This window comes from Vombatus ursinus, unplaced genomic scaffold (assembly GCF_900497805.2).
Source record: "Vombatus ursinus unplaced genomic scaffold, bare-nosed wombat genome assembly UNPS02014825.1, whole genome shotgun sequence".
Taxonomy (NCBI): domain Eukaryota; kingdom Metazoa; phylum Chordata; class Mammalia; order Diprotodontia; family Vombatidae; genus Vombatus; species Vombatus ursinus.
The window spans coordinates 186201-203387 of NW_020954603.1; the positions used below are offsets into that span (position 1 = coordinate 186201).

At 38.9% G+C, this 17187-nt stretch overlaps 1 protein-coding gene across 1 annotated transcript in view; it reads right to left on the bottom strand.

Moving 5' to 3' along the window:
- Nucleotides 1-17187, bottom strand: part of TESK2 (testis associated actin remodelling kinase 2) — a 149525-nt gene that overhangs the window by 115933 nt on the left and 16405 nt on the right. Inside the window, exon 2 of the mRNA XM_027837977.1 lies at nt 1913-2220. Coding sequence (XP_027693778.1) covers nt 1913-2134 — 222 coding nt within the window. The 5' untranslated portion in view covers nt 2135-2220. The remainder of the gene's footprint in view (nt 1-1912; nt 2221-17187) is intronic.

Below are 17187 nucleotides of genomic sequence, written 5' to 3' on the forward strand. Positions count from 1 at the left end.
TGACTCCAAATTGAGCACTGTGTCCACCAAGATACCTGGCTAACTACAGGCGATAATAGGATCTCAGATTTAGAGCCAGAAGGGACTTCAGAAGTCAAGTGTAGCCCCTCATCTTACAGTGAAGAAAACTAAGGCCCAGAGGAAACAGGTGACTTGCCCGTAGTCCCACAGAGAAATCACCAGTGGGGCCATGATTCAAGGCCAAGACTCCTGACAACAAGTCAAGTGCTGCCTCCCCAGCACTATTCCCAAAGCCCATCAAAACTCCCAATCTCTTCTCACTATTAAAACCATAACTCTTTTTGGAGAGATTCTCCATCTCATGTTCAATTTTTCCTACTCTATCTACTGTTTGTGTTTTCAAATACTGCTTGAAGAGTTCTGAATTCCAACCTAATTTCATTCCTAATAATTTCTTCTAACCATTTTATTTCTCTTTTGAATCACTGCCTTCACCAAATGTTTGTTGATATTAACTGAATAATGACTGCCCCCCCCCAAAAAAGGGATAAGGTTTTCAGTGAATTTAAATACAAAAAATACCTAACTGCTTTCAAAAATCTAGACATCTCCCCTGGAGCAGGAGAAGAAGATGCAACTCCCGTCCCTATTCCCAGTGCCTCCAGATTGTCCATCTTCGTTTTCTTCCAGATCAAATGAACTTTCAATTCATTATTAGCCAATAATGTATGGTAGTTAACAAGAAGAGCTATTTAATACCTGAAGCAAAAGCTATTAAGAAAGCAATGTTCTAATTAAATGGTTTTTAAGCTTTCTGATGTTCCTATGCTTGCATCATGAAAAAAAACAGCAGAAGTCTATCCAATCAGCAGTATTTACCAGGTTCCACCCCCCCCCACTCCCCAATGAGCTATAACCTATTTTAACAGGTATTAAAAGAGAACGTCCTACTCCTGCCATAGAAACCTGCAATCCTCCCAAGGCCTCCCTTTAGAGAGGGCTCTGAATTGTCCAGTTAACTTTCATCCCCTCTCAGCTGTTCTGCTTGGTTTTGCTTCCACAAACATCTGGGTACCATGTAGCACTTCCTCTCCCTTTCCAACTTCCTGCTGTGTGCTGCTTTTCTGCATTAGACTGTCAGCTCCTAGAGTGCGGTTCCTGTCTTTTTTTTCTTATTTGTATCCCCAGCACTTAGCACAGTGCCCGGATCATACTAGGTGCTTAAAAAATGTTTACTGACTATTGATCCTTAGATAATTAACTACACCCCTCCCCGTACAAATCATCCCTAATTTAATCTTTGCTTAAAGCCATAGAGATTTGTACTAAATTAACACAGTACTAAATTAAGCCATCTAGACTGACAAGCTGATAAGGAAATCTGTCCTACTTCTATGAAGTCACATCCTAGAGGAGCCCAAAGCCCCTAACAAACAAGAACACCATTTACCACCAAAAGAGATTTTCCGAACTAGATTACAATTGGTATTCACCCATAAACAAAAATAGCCATTCTAGAAAGCAGTTTGTAACTATGCCCAAAAAGCTATTCAACTGTGAATCCTCTTGGAATCAGTTGATGAGACCTATATCTCAAAGAGATCCTGTACTCATCCTAAATTTCTCCATTTCCTATCCCAACCACACTCAGGACTTACCCACACTGGTATTCTGGATGTCTCATAATAGCATTTATAAAAGCAAAATAAGTCAAATATTCAATTCTGCCTCTTGCCTCTTTTCTCTAGTCCGTATCACTTTCCAAAAATAAATAGCATGTATCATTAAGAATGAGTATTTAAATTATTTCTCAGCAGCTACAGTAACCCCATTAACCAAAGCTCCCACCATAGCTAGGAACAAATGGAAAAGTCTTCAAAGGGAAATCTGTCTACCTTTTGCGACGATGTTCAGCAGAGTGCTTGAGATGAAGTTACAGATGCTCACTCACCTTGAACACTTCAGAGAAGAAGCCAGACCCAATCTTTTCCCGGGTGAAGTCATCTAAACGTGTGAGTCTAGAAAAGGCACTTATGAGAGCTCGATATGAAGATGGCCACACTCTTCCTATCTGGGCCACATTTCCATCCCCTCCACTGCCCCCTTCCAAATCTTCCAGACGCTCTAACCGGGGAGGAAATCCTGCGATGGAATTCCGTTTGCTCCGATCCATAGTCCCAACAATCAATTTTTTCTTCTTTTAAGAAAGGACTCTTCACATCTTAAATTTTGGTTGAGCTTTTCTATCCTGGTTTGACACTAAAACAAAAGAAAGAAGAAAAAAACTATTTTATCAGTCCTATCAATAAATATTATCCAAAGTATACAGATTGCCTGGCAGATTCCAGTTCCCTTCTAGGCATAAAGGCAAAACTTCATAATTTCTAACTTTCAAATATACTAACACTATTTGAAGACCCAAAACATAAAGAGCAAGGCAACAAGCATGTATTAAGCATTTACTATGTGCCAGACATTGTGCTAAACACTAGACTACAAGCAGGTACCACGCTCTAATGGGTCAGCCAGCATGGAAATAACTAGGTAATTTCAGAAGAGAAAGGACAAGGGGGAGGAGAGGAGTGAAGGAATCCAGACAAGGCCTCCTGTATAAGGGAGCACCTAAGCTAAGTTTTGAAGGAGTCCAGGGATTCTAAGGGACAGAATGCCAGTACCAAGGCACAGAATTGGGAGAGGGAGGGTCATGTGCAAGAAAACAGCAGGAAAGGGGGCAGCTAGGTGGCACAGTGGATAGAGTACTGGCCCTGGAGTCAGGAGGACCTGAGTTCAAATTCGGCCTCAAACACAACTCACTAGCTGTGTGACTCTGGGCAGGTCACTTAACCCTACCCCAACTGCCTCTCCAAAAAAAAAAAGAAAGAAAGAAAGAAAAAAACACAGAAAAACTAGCAGGAAAGCCAGGGGAGCTGGATTATAAAGTCAGTGGAAGGGAGTCAAGTGCAAAATATCTCAGAAGCAGGCTGTGAGGGGCAGAGCAGAGGGCTTCCTATCTGAGCCTCAAAATAAAGAGTAGGAAGCCCCCGGAGTAGACTCAATAAAAGGAGACATGGTCAGTCCTGCACTATAGGAAAATCCCACTGACTATGCAGAGAAGGCTGGACTGAAGTGGGGAGAGACTCAAGACAGGGAGACCAGGACAACCCAACATCCATTCAAAGACGCTGAAACAAAGACTTCAAAAGCATAACACCATCCATTCAGCATTGTTCAGATGCTGGGTCAGGCTTAAAAGCCACATTCACAAAAAATACTCCCTGACTCTAGGACTCCCAAAACGTGGGCACTCCTTCACTAGTGTAAATCTGAGCCCTTGCTCTCTGCATTTCCTTTGCGTCACCTTGTGGCCAAATTTCTGGTATGAGTCTCTACATTTAGCCAGGCTGGTCCCCAAGCAGCAGGCATAAACTCATGACCAGCTCTATACCAAAGGCTGGTAGAACCTACCCAAAATCATACTCCTTTGGCAAAGCCTTCAAGGACCTAGGGTCACAACCACGACACAAGAAGGCATCAAAGTAAGTCTTCAACAGAGATAGACAAATATCTCTAAAATCTAATATTTTAAAATTCAACATAATTTACCTTTTTAACCAAAAAACTTAATACTAGCATATTATATATCTCATAACATATAGAAGAAAGGTTTTTAAAAGTGCCAAATAACCTGAAGAAAGATAGTATTTTCTTTTTACATGATTCCATTAGGCTTTGGGCTCTTTGTGAGCAATAACTATTTTTTGCCTTTCTCTGTGTTCCCAGGACTTAGCACCGTTGTGACTGGCATATAGTAGGTACTTAATAAATGCTTGTTCACTGAATGAATGAATCAAAGAACCATAGAATCAGAGATTCAGAGCTGAAAAAAAGGGCCTTAAAAGCCATAGAGTCCAACCCCCCACTTTACAGTTGAGAAAACTGAGGCTAAAAGAGAATAAGTGACTTGCCCAAGCAACTAGTTGAGTATCTGGGAAAGGATTTAAACTTGGGCCTTCCTGACTCCAAGTGCAGCATCCCATCCACTATGGGCAAACTGACTCTGTACCCAACACTGGGCTAGGTGAGGGATTACAAATATCAACGTGTCAAACAGGAAGAGGATAAAGCCCAGAGTAGCTGGGACATCAGATGTTTGGTGAAAAAGAAAGCATCTGAACAGACTACTGAGGGATGTGGTTTCACTGACAAAGCTGGGCTAAGAAGTAAATTCGTAGAAGAGGGGAAGTATAAGCAAAGGACAGAGGCAAGGACAGGTAGATTTGAGGAATGGGAAATAGTCTGGTTGAGGGGGATTTTAGAACATAAGATAAGGGTGGAAAGCTAGGTCAGAACAAGATTGCAAAGTACTCTGAACATCAGGCTAGGAAGCATGGATACGACCAAGCAGGTCATGCCTGGGGAATCGCTGACAGCTTGGGTCTTTACTGGTAAGATCTCTTTTTAGGAGAGAATAAACTACATCTTGGAATTAGGATTGGGTTTACACTTCCCAGCGGAATTTAGGATTCTTTTAAGAAAATGGCAATAGGGTCAGTGAAGATGACCAGATCAGAAAATATTTCTGAGGCAAGATAAGACTGGAGGAGTCAATAGGAAAGATGAGACAAAAGAAAAAGGCAGGAGTTAGCTACGAACTGAATGGGGACTGAGAAGGAAAAAGAGAGAACATACATGCAAAGGTAATAAAACATTGGCTATTAAGTGTGAGGACATTACAAAGGTGGGAATTACAATTAAAATAGAATCTGAAATTCAGCTACATTTTTTACATTTTCCGATTATCAATCAATCAGAAAGCATTTATTAATCAACTATTAGGTGCCAGAAACTGTGCCGGGTGCTGGGGAAACAAAGACAACATGAAACTGTCCCTACTCTGAAGGAGATGACACTCTGATGGAGGAGATAAATGCATATCTGTAGTGATTTACAAACAGATATCATATCACTTTCTGGGGGTAGCAGGGAGACAGTGAAGAGTGTTAAGGAATGTCAAGTGGTCCCCTGAACTCGTCTTTTTGAGCTGCCATATTTTCCAGAAACACTGGAAGCTGACATGATTTGTTGTTTGCACCCCAAACTGGACTCCCCGTGTGTCCTTGGGAATCAAGACAGGTCTAGACTGGGAAATTAACTTGTGTAGTTGGGACTCTTATAGATAAGCTGACCATCCTATCTTCACAGTCTAGCAGCTCCCAAGGGAAAAGAACTCGATTTTTGGCATTGCCTTGCTCCTACCCCTCGGGAGGGGTTTTAGTCCTTTTTCCACCTTTACCACAATTTTCCCCCTCTCATACCACACCCCAACAGGTGGAGAATTGTGTTTTCTCCTGCTTCCTCTGTCCTGCTGTTATAAATATACAAACTTCTATATGGACTGTGAATTCTATGGGCTCCACGTGCATGTTCATTTATCTTGTAACAACCTACTTTTCACATAAGTTTCATGAAGTTGTGATTTTCTGTTGACAGGAGGCTGCAGCAATTGAAATAAGGTGGCAGCTGTACGAGTGAAGGAAAGAGCACCTCTATGAGAGATGCTGTCAAAGTAGGGACAGATCTGGCAGACGATCAAACATGTGAGATGAAAGCATCTAAGCCTGGATGATCAAATGGGTGGTGGTATCCTTGACAAAACTAAGGAAGTTTGGAAGAAAGGTGGGTTTTAAGGAAGAGAAATTGAGTTCTGTTTGGAATGTGGTGAGTTTGCTGTGTCTATGGGATGTCCACTTCGAAATCCTGCAAGCAGATGGTAACTCAGAACTGGAGCTCAGAAGCTATCTGGAAATCATTTGCATATAGACAATAATTAAATCCACATAAATTGATGAGGTCACCAAGTGAGAGAGTACAGAGAAAAAAGAGGAGAGAACCCAGGACAGTCTTTCACCACGGACCTAGGTCTAAGGAGTACACATGCTTAGTCAAAATGTTAGAGGGAGCCAAGATGGAGGAGTAAAGTAAGGGACTTGCCTGAGCTCTCCCTAATTACCCTCCAAACAACTTTAAAATAGCACCTCAAAATGAATTCTGGAGTGGCAGAACAGAATGGGGTAAGTTAATCACATAAGAGTCGTGAAAGAACTTTTACAGTGGAGAGAGAAATGGGAGGAGGAGAATAAGGCAGGGTTAAGGGTGGCAGGCAATGTTTGATCCTTACTTTCATCAGAATTGGCTCAAAGAGGTAATAATACACACACTCAGTTGGATATAGAAATCTATCTTAACCTACAAGGAAAGAGGGGGGAGGGGGGTAAAAGAAGAGGAGGGGCAGATAGAAGGGAGGGTGGATTGGGGAAGGTGGTCAGAAGCAAAACACTTTCGAGGGAAAACAGGGTAAAAGAGAGGAGAGAGAAGGATAAACAAGAAAAAAACAGTATGGAAAGAAATACACGTTTAGTAATTATAACTGTGAATGTGAATGGAATGAACTAACCTATAAAATGGAAGCAGATAGCAGAGTGGATCAAAAATCAGAACCCTAAAATATGGTGTTTACAAGAAACACACTTGAAGCAGAGAAACACATACAGAGTAAAGGTAAAGGGTTAGAGCAGAATCTATTATGCTTCACCTGAAGTTTAAAAAAAAAAAGCGGAGGTAGTAACCATGATCTCGGACAAAGCAAAAGCAAAAATAGATCTAATTAAAAGAGATAATTAGGGAAACTACATTTTGCTAAAAGGTGCCACAGACAAAGTTTATAAGATGCAGACAAAGCAGTACTTAAGAGAAAATTTCCTATCTCTAAATACTTACATAAACAAAATAGATAAAGAATAGATGAATTAATTAGGCATGCAATTAAAAAAAAACTAGAAAAAGAATAAATTAAAAATCCCTAATTAAACACCAAATGAGAAACCCTAAAAATCAAAGGAGAGATTAATTAAATTGAAATTAAGAAAGCCACTGAATTAGTACATAAAACCAGGAGATGGTATTATGGAAAAAAACAATAAAACAGATAAACCATTGGTTAATTTGATTTATTTTTTCTGCAATTTTCTTTATTCATTTTAAACTTAAATACAAAATGAGAAAAGGAAAATAAGAACATTGCCATGTACACAGCAGAATATAAGAGAGGTTTCAATACAAAACAATAAATTTCCATCTCAGGAAAACCTATATAATAAATAATATACACTGTTTTCAAAGCTACCCAGCTTTTCTTTACTTCCTTGAAGGTTTTCTTTTGTTCTCTTTTTACTTTATTTTTTCCCCTCTTTCCCCTTCCCCACCCTAAAGTAGGCTACAATTAAACTTGGATAAATATACAGATACATAGATATCTATAAACATACATATATACACAGATACACACACACACACATATATATATATATATATATATATATATATATATATATATAAAAGACCGTCCTATGCTTACTTCCTCCTATCATCAGTTTCTCTGAAGGTGGATAGCATCCTCCTTCATAGGTCCAAGTCTTTCCACGTTTTTCTAAATCAACTAGCTCATCCTTTCCTACACCACAGCAATATTCCAACCCAATCACATCCTATCTGACAGGCTGTCTATGAAAGTTATGTCTATGTCTACTGTATGAAATCATTCCCAATTTTTTGCATTCCTTCTATTCTTGGCTATGTTAGTTTTATTTATACCAGAAATTTTTAATTTAAAATAACAGAAATCATTCATTTTACACTTCAACAATGCTCTAACCTTATAATATAGTTTAAAGTCTGATATTGCTGAATCTATTTCCTTTACATCTATTTTCCCTGGTTTCTTTGAAATTCCAGACCTTTTGTTCTTCCTGCTGAACTATGTTATTATTTTTTCTAACTTAGTAAAATAATTCTTTAGTAATTTAATTAGTATGACATTAAATAAATAGATTAGTTAGGTAAAATTGTCATTTTTTATTATATTGGCTTTACCTACCCATGAACAATAAATATTACTTCAATTATTTAGATCTGACTTTATTTGTATAAAAAGCATTTCATGGTTATGTTCATATAGTGCTTATGTCTGTTTTGGCAGGTATACTCTCAGGTATTTTATACTGTCTAGTTATTTTAAATGGTTTAAAACAATATTGAATAATACTACTGACACATAGAATAACTTCCCTATTTTTTGATTAATCTATTTTAGCTTTAATTTTATCTGGTTAATTTGATTTAAAAAAGAAAGAAAAAACCAAATTACCAAGATCAAAATGAAAAGGGTGAATTCACCAACAATGAAGAAGAAATTAAAACAATTATTAGGAGCTATTTTGCCTAATTATGTGCCAATAAATTTGACAATCTAAGCAAAATGGTTGATTATTTACAAAAACATAAATTGGCCAAATTGACAATAATGCATTGTTGATGGAGTTATGAACTGATCAAACTATTCTGTAAAGCAATTTGGAACTATGTCCAAAGGTCTATTAAAACTGTGTATACCCTTTGATCCATCAATACCGCTACTAGAGCTGTATCCCAAAGAGATTTCAAAAAAAAAGGAAAAGGACCCATATGGACAAAAATATTTATAGCAGCTCTTTTTCTGGTGGCAAAGAATTGGAAATAAAGGGAATTCCCATCATTTGGGGAATGGTTGAACAAACTGTGGTATATGACTGTGATGGAATACTATTGTGCTATAAGAAATGACGAGCATGATGCTTTGAGAAAAACCTGGAAAGACATATATGAACTAACACAAAGGGAAATGAGAAAAGCAGTAAAATGTACAAAGTAACAACACTGTCCAATGATCAACTGTAAATGACTTAGTTTCTCTCAGAAATACAATGATCTAAGACAATTCCTAAGGACTCACAACGAAAAATGCTATCTACCTCCAGAGAAAGAACTGACGGACTCTGAGTTGAAGCATACTTTTTTTTTTACTTTATTTTTCCTGGTGAGTTTTTTTTTGGGGGGGGGTCCGTATTTTCTTTCACAATCTGATTAATATGGAAACATGTTTTGCATGATTGTACATATATAATCTATATCAAAGTGCTTGCCTTCTCAAGGAGAGGGGAGGGGAGAAAGGGTGCGAGAGAATTTTGAACTCAAAAAAATTTTTAAAAGAATGTTAAAAATTGTTTTTACATGTAATTAGAAATTAGAAAAAAAGATTTTAAAAAAAGTTAGGCAAAGTTTAGGATGATTTTATGAGATTTTCCAAATCTTTTCACATAAACACTAATGTAAAGTTCCAGGCTCTATACTACACATGCTGTCTACTGTTTTTCTAATATCTAGACCACCTGATCTGGGTCTTTCCTTTATTCCCTTATCACTTGCAATCTCATATTTTTAAAAAATCTGTGTTCATCATCACACCTATCAGATTGACCAACATGACAAAACAGGAAAATGATAAATGTTGGAGAAGATGTGGGAAAACTGGAACACTAATGCATGGGTGGTGGAGTTGTGAAATGATCTAAGCATTTTGGAGAGCAATTTGGAACTATGCCAAAAGGGCTGTAAAAATGTGCATACCCTTTGACCCAGCAATAGCACTTCTAGAGCTGCATCCCAAAGAGATCATACAAATGGGAAAAGGACCCACATGTACAAAAATATTTATAGCAGCTCTTTTTGTGGTGGCAAAGAATTGGAAATTGAGAGGATGCCCATCAATGAGGGAATGACTGAACAAGTTGTGGTACATGAATGTAATGGAATACTACTGTGTTATAACAAATGATGAGCAGGCAGACTTCAGAAAAACCTGGAAAGACTTGTATGGACTGATGCTGAATGAAGTGAGCAGAATCAGGAGAATGTTGAACACAGTAACAGCCACGTTGTACGATGACTAATATTGATAAACTTAACCCTTCCTGGCAATACAAGGATCCAAGACATCATCCAAGACATCATCAAAGGCCTCGTGATGGAAAATGCTATTCACATCCAGAGAAAGAACCATGGAGTTTGAATGCAGATCGAAGCATACTATTTGTTATTTTTTTTCTCTTCTGCTGAGTTTTGTTTCCTCTTTCTGGTGGTTCCTCCTATTGGTTCTAATCTTCACTTACAACATCACTAATGTGAAAATGTGTTTAATAGAAATGTATATGTGTAGCCTATATCAGATTGTGCACCATCTTGGGGAGGGCGGGGGAGAAAAATTTAAAACTCAAAAGCTTATGGAAGTGATTGTTGATAAATCAAAATTAATTAATTCTTAAAAAATCTGTGTTCATGTTCTATCCTGTCCCTCCAGTAGAATGTAACCTACTGGAGGGCTGGGCTTCTCTCATCTTTACTGAGGCATCCCTAGCTTCAAGAAAAGAATCTTGTCAAACTCCCTTTTTAATAGATTTTTAAGTGCCAAAATAAAATGCCACTCATATCATGGAAGGGAAGCCCTTCTGCCCTCATATTGGTCCTCCATCCCCTTGGCCAGTAAACATTACGATAACCTTACTACCTACATAGCAGGACAAGCCACTTCATCTCCGGATGTCAGTCTCCTTACCTGGAAAATGAAAAGACTGGACTACAACACAGCTACAGTCTGTTCCTGCTCTAAGTCTAAATTGCTACAATCCCTCCTCAAACACTCTACTGAAACTTCAAATAACTGATTCTGACTTGGGCAGCCATTGCAGCAAAGCTAAGTGCCTCAGCAGAATCCCAAACCACTCTGTGAATTTACCGCATGTGGATAATAAATAAGTTCACATTAAAACCCACTGGTTTAACAGCTTCTTAAACAAATGTATCTTTCTTCAATTGATAAATGATCAAAAGATATGGGAAGGTAATGTTCAGAGGAAGAAATCCAAGTTATATGAAGAAAATGCTCTAAATCATCAACAAAGAAAGAGAAATTTCTAAAACTCTGAGTTTCTACATCACACCCATCAGATGGGCAAAGTTGGTCAAAAAAAAAAGAAGAAGAAAAGAAAATGGAAAATGCTGGAGGTGCTATGATAAAATTAATGAATTAACATTACTAGAGCTATGAACTGGTCCAGACAATCTGGAAGGCAATTTGTTCCACGTGCATAACCAATATAATAGCAGAAAGAAATACAGTCCAAATCTCCATGATGATCTAGAAAACACACCAAACCAAATTCTGATTGGGAAATCCAAGAAAAAAAGTATATAGGTAGAAGACTATGTAATAAGGAGGAAGAAGGGGGCAGGACACAGAGTGTAAAACTTGAACCTGACTCTCACCTGAACTAGTGAAAGGACGAAAGAATATATGTACACACGTACATAGATGGATACAGAAATACATTTTACACAATAGGGAAATAGGATGGAAAAAGGTAAAGAGAAAAGGAAATGAAAACTGAGAGAGCGCCTTCAATAGGGGAATGGCTGAACAAGTTGTGAATGTGATAAAATATTACTGTGCTATAAGAAATGATAAAGTGGATAGTTTCAGAGAAATCTGGCAAGAACTGTATGAACTGATACCAAATGAAGTAAGCCAAATGAGAACAATTTATACAATAACAACAATATTGTAAAGAAAAATAACTTTGAAAGACTTAGGAACTCTGATCAATACAATGACCAACCACAATTCCCAAGTACTCAAAAGGAAACAAACTACCCATCTCCAGAGGGAGGAGAGGGACTCAAAATGCAGACTGAAGTACATTTTTTGGATATGGAGAAAGTAGAAATATACATATAAACATATACATATATATATATGTAAAATTTGGAACAAGTTTTGTTTTTCTTGCTTTCTGAATGAGTGAAGATTCAAGAGAGAGAATTTGGAAATGAAAATAAAATTTAATTTAAAACAACTGTTCACACCCTTTGACCCAGTGATACCACTACAAGGCTTATACCTCAAAGAGATCAAAGAGAGAGAAAAAGTGCCCACATGTACAAAAATGTTTATACCAGTTCTGTCTGTGGTGGCAAAGAATTGGGAATTGAAGAGTTATCCATCTATTAAGGGATGGCTGAACAAGTTATGGTATACAATTATGATTAGGAATAATATTGTGCTATAAGAAATGATGAAGGTGGCAAAGAATAGGAAACTGAGGGGATGCCTATCAACTGGGGAATAACTGAATAAGTTATGTTATATGATTGTGATGGAATACTACTGTTCCATAAGAAATGATAAAGGGGATGGTTTCACAAAAACCTGGACTTTTATGAACAAAATGAAGTGAGCAGAACTAAGAGACACTGTACACACAGTAGCAGCAATATTGTAAGGATAATCCACTGTAAAATACTTAGTAACTCTGATCAACAGAATGAGCCACCATATTTTCAAAAGACTCATAATGAAAAAAGCCATAAACCTCCAGATACAGAACTGATGCACTGAGTATAGACTGAAGTGCACTTTTTTCTTTCTTTCTTTTTCTTGTTTTTTTTCCCCCCAGAGCATAGGTAATGGAGAAATGTGTTTTATATGACTTCATATTTATAATGGGTTCTGTATTTCTTGCCTTCTCAGTCAGTGGCAGAGGGGATGAAAAGAGAGAGAAAATCTGAAACTGAAAATAAAATTGAATTTAAAAAAAGAAATGATGAAAGAGATGGTTTCAGAAAGCCGGGGAAATTTTGTAAGAATTGATGCAGAATGAAGTGAGTAGAACCAAGTAAACAATTTATGCAATGACAACAATACTGTAAAGACAAACAAGTTTGAAAGTCTTAAGAACTCTGATCAATACAATGACTGACCACTACTTCACAGGACTCATGATGAAACAGGGTGTTGTTCATCCTTCATTCTTGAAGAGAACCAACGACAGCACGAGGGTGATGTCCTGACTTTCGAGTGGATTGGATTTAAGTGGGGCAGAGTCTCACAAAGTCGCCAATCTCACTCTCTCCTCCAGAGTCATTTAAGTCCAGTGGCAACACATAAGTCAAGACAACTGGCAATCAGCTCAGGATGAAACATGCTATCTACCTCCTGATACAGAGATGATGGTCTCAGAGTGCAGGCTGAGATACTTTTTTTAGACACGGACAATGCAGGAATTTGTTTTGCTTGATTATACATATTTTTGTTTTTCTTGCTTCCTCACTGGGGAGGAGAGGAAAAGTGGGTTAGAGATAAAATTACAAAAATTTACAAAAATAAAATTTAATTTTCAACATAGGATTTAAGTGTAAAATTTTAGAATACACTTGCTTCAGAATGACTTTTCAAATCTATTTACATCAACATTAGCTTTGGATCCTAATACAGTTCCATCCTCCTGCAAAGATGTGTGTATTTTTTAAACAATGACAACTAAAAATTTCTCCCCAGCCATTACCTCTATTAGAAAAGTGCAGATGGGGAAGATTATAAGGGTTCAGATCCGCAGAGCAGTTGGATACAAGCAGTTGAGAGGTGTTGTCCAAAACTCAACACTAGGGTGAGGGGTGTGGTCTGGACCTGTGATTTCTCCCTTTACCATTTGAGACGTACAACTTCCCAAGTAATCTAGGCTACCAAGAGGTCAAGTCGGGTGGGTCCTGAACCCAGGTCTTACTGACTCTGAAGCCAGTTCTCTATCCTCAATGCCAAGCTGCTTCTCACCACAGATTACATGAGTAGCAAGTATCTCAAATAACTAACAAGGACTTAAGTCCCTACTCGGTGCTAAGCACTATAGATGCACACACAAAGAATCCCTGTCCTCAAACGGGTAACATTCTATGGGGAAAGGCAAGATGGGGCTTGGGAACAAAATGTACAAATGTAAATAAAGCACACACAAAATGCGGAAAAGTGAGTGTGACATAACTTGTGGGGGTAGGAGATGGGAAAGTTACTGTGGTACACGGGGGTGAGAAGAAGGATCAGGAAAAGGCTTCATGGAGAGGCAGTAGCTGGGTGGAGCTTTCAAGGCAGCCAGGCACTCTAAAAGGCAGAGGTGATGTGGAATCAATGGCAGGCCTGTGGGGAAAGTCAGGGCAAATGCACAGGGACAGGAAATGAAGTGTTATATTTAAACTACACCCAAGAAAGCCAGTGTGGCTAGACTGCAGAGTGACTGAATGGTAATAATATATAGTAAGCCTGAAAAGGTAGAGGAAGCTAGATTATGAAGGGCTTTAAGTGACAGACAAAGGACTTTATGTTATATTCTAGACAGCAGGGTAGCAGCATGGTCAGTCCTGAGCTTTGGGAAGCCACTTTGGCAGCTTTGTGGAGGATGGCGCAGAAAGGCAGGAAAAGTAACGAGGAGGCCACCGCACTAGATTCAGTGTTGTCTTGCTTCATTAAAACGTCAAGTCCTGGAGCATAAGGACCTTCTTGCTCACAGTTGTTTGTATCCTCAATGCCTGAGGCATAGGAAGTATTGAATGAACATTTTTTTCATCGATTCATAGTCCAAGCTGTTGTTGTTTGTAGGACCAATGACATCAGGAAGGGGATGCCACGACTTGCAAGTGAACTGGATTTAAGTGAGGGAAGCCTGTGCAAAGTCACCAGCCTCACTCTCTCCTCCAGAGCCATCTGGGTTCAGTGGCATGATATAGATCAGGATGACTCCTGATGGCCCCAGATGCAGTGGGAGACCTTGGCTTTTTTAAGCTAAGATCTTTCCCAGGTCTCAGTTTGTCTGAGGCAAAACCCATTCAGTGATTATGGCTAGGTAAGAAAAGAAGCAAAAAATGGCCTCTTTTACCTAGTGAAAAAAAAATCAATCTGGGAGGGGAAGGCCCTCAGGGTTTCTGGCCAAAACAGAAACAATTGCTATTTACACTCATTCTGAGCCACCAAAACTCAAACAATGACCAAGCTGGACCTATTATTGGCCAACTGATGAGAGTCTGAGTGATTTGGGTTTAAGGCATGGTCCTTAAAAAAAGACATCTAGGGCGATGGCTATGTGAATGGAGAGAAGACAGATGCCAGAGATATCCCTGGGTAGACCGAGGAGCAGTTGGCAATCACTTGGATAAGGGACAGAATGGGGGGGGGGCGCTGAGGATGACTAGGAAGAAGGTTTGGAAGCTGGTTAAATATCCTTGAGCAGGAAGGTTACTCCATTTTAGGAAAACCAGATCCACACTTCACCAGACCAACAAGGACGAGTGATTAGTCTTGTTCTCAGGAATATAAATGAGTTTTTGAGAGGTTTCAGAAGGCTAAATAATTATGTGGTTTACAAAATTACAACAGATTTTTTTTGAGTGATTTGTTTATAACTTCACTGGTTAATAAACTGGGAAGTTCAAAAATGAAGTTTTCTTCACAAAACAGGTTTTTCTTCTACTACCTATGTAGACTAGTTTGCTATCCCTGAGCTGGTTCTGATTGATATTAAAGTTAATTTATTTTTCCAATGAGGGGAAAACTTTTTTTTAAATGAGGAGCTCAGATGGGGGCGCTGAAAGAAAATTAAAAGATACCAATAAGAAAAAAAAAAGTTGCTTTCCAACTGGTAGAGAGAGGTGTTAAATGTCCTGTGCCCAGAATCATATTGGCTCTTGATTTGAGGATAACAGAACTTTGTTTCTCAAACGGTTGTCAGAGGAAACCCATTCACTTCTGAGGCCTTCCAGTGTTGACAGGCCCTCAATTTAAAATAGCTCCAGAAAAACAGTCCCTCACCCTATGCCCCAGGTTTACTGCCCTAAGCTCTCGTTTTTCCATCAGAAAAATATTTTCCAAACAAAATGAGAATATTTGTCACCCATTATACTCACTGGCTAAGAAAGCTTCGACTACTTTCCAACGTCTATACTGCTCACTCCCCTGAAGCCAGGAAATCAATTCTGGAAAAGCAACAAATTTCCACTTAGGCTAAAAACTGACAGCCTTCCCTCACTCATCTCTGACAGATGTGAACCCCAGGCATTGATGTGAAAGATGTGCTAAAACCTTCAACACAAAAGATATGCCAACTGTTCTTTAACATTGTTCGCTACCATTCAAAAATCTATTGTCCCTCATCCCCTTCAATTTTCTCTAACAAACAATCACACACAGTACTAGGGGCAGCTGTGTCAAGCCCAGAGCACTAAAATACACTGGGCAGAAGGAAGATAACCCAAACTGGCAAGATTCTGCAATCTTCATTATCTCCAACCAAGGACACTCACCAGGATGCCCTGAAAACAGCACAGAAAGAGAGCAAAAACTCTCTAAAAGCCAGATAGTCTTTAAACTCTCTGAGCTAGGAGTGAAAACCAGCATGTCATCTTAACACTGTCACCTTCTTCTCCCATTTCTACAGTGGTTCCCTTGCTCGGGAGTAAGGAAGTGAACTCATCCAAAAGCCAACCAGGGTTCATTCATCTGCCTATATCTGGTGTCCTACAGCCCTGAAGACTTCCTTCAGGATTCCTGTATGGACACTGACAAAGGAGCTTTGGGTTGCCCAGACCAATCACATGGGTTTACATGCTTGCTCAGCAAGCACTGTTTCTAGGACTCAAAGCAGCAAATGTATCCATCGGATACATTTCAGGATGATTGTCTAATTAAAAATAGAAGTAATACTGCTGTGCTGTTGAGTTTGCCATCCTACTGTCAAAGGCTAAGCTTCACTTTTCATTCGAGCCAGAAAAGCTGTCATTCCCTCTGAAATTTTCCCCACATATACACAATGGTATATCTTAGCTCCAGATATGTCAAAATCTGATTCTTAAAACTGGGTCAGGCTCTTTGAAACAAGTTTCCTATTTCTGAGCTGACATAGCCTCCAATGCCCTGCTCCAAGGTCTAGAAAAGAATAATAAAAATTTAGATCAGGGGGTGAGGAACCGCAGCCTCAAGGCCACATGTAGCCCTCTAGGTCCTCAAGTGCAGCCCTTTCGCTGAATCCAAACTTCACAGAACAAATCCCCTTAATAAAAGGATTTGTTCCATAAAACTTGGGACTCAGTCAAAAGGCCGCACCCGAGGACCTAGGAGGGCACATATGGAATCTGGGCTGCAGGTTCCCACCCCTGTCTTAGATCCTAGAAATCTTCTGGCCTGTCGTGAAATCATGAAGAACAATCATGGCACCAAAGAAGAGATGAGAAGACACAACTCCTCTGCAGAGGCGAGGGGTCCACAGGTGTGGTGCATTACATATAATGCCAGATTTTTTCAACGTACTGATTAGTTTTGCTGATTTTTTTTCTTATCTTCCTCTTTTTCTTTTTGTAGAAAAATAATGTTACAAGGAATGGTTATAAGGAAAAATAATTTGTTATAAGGAATGGCTCCCTAGGAGGAAAGAGGGGAATAGAAAACAGAGGACATTTAGGCAATGTAAAAACAAAAGA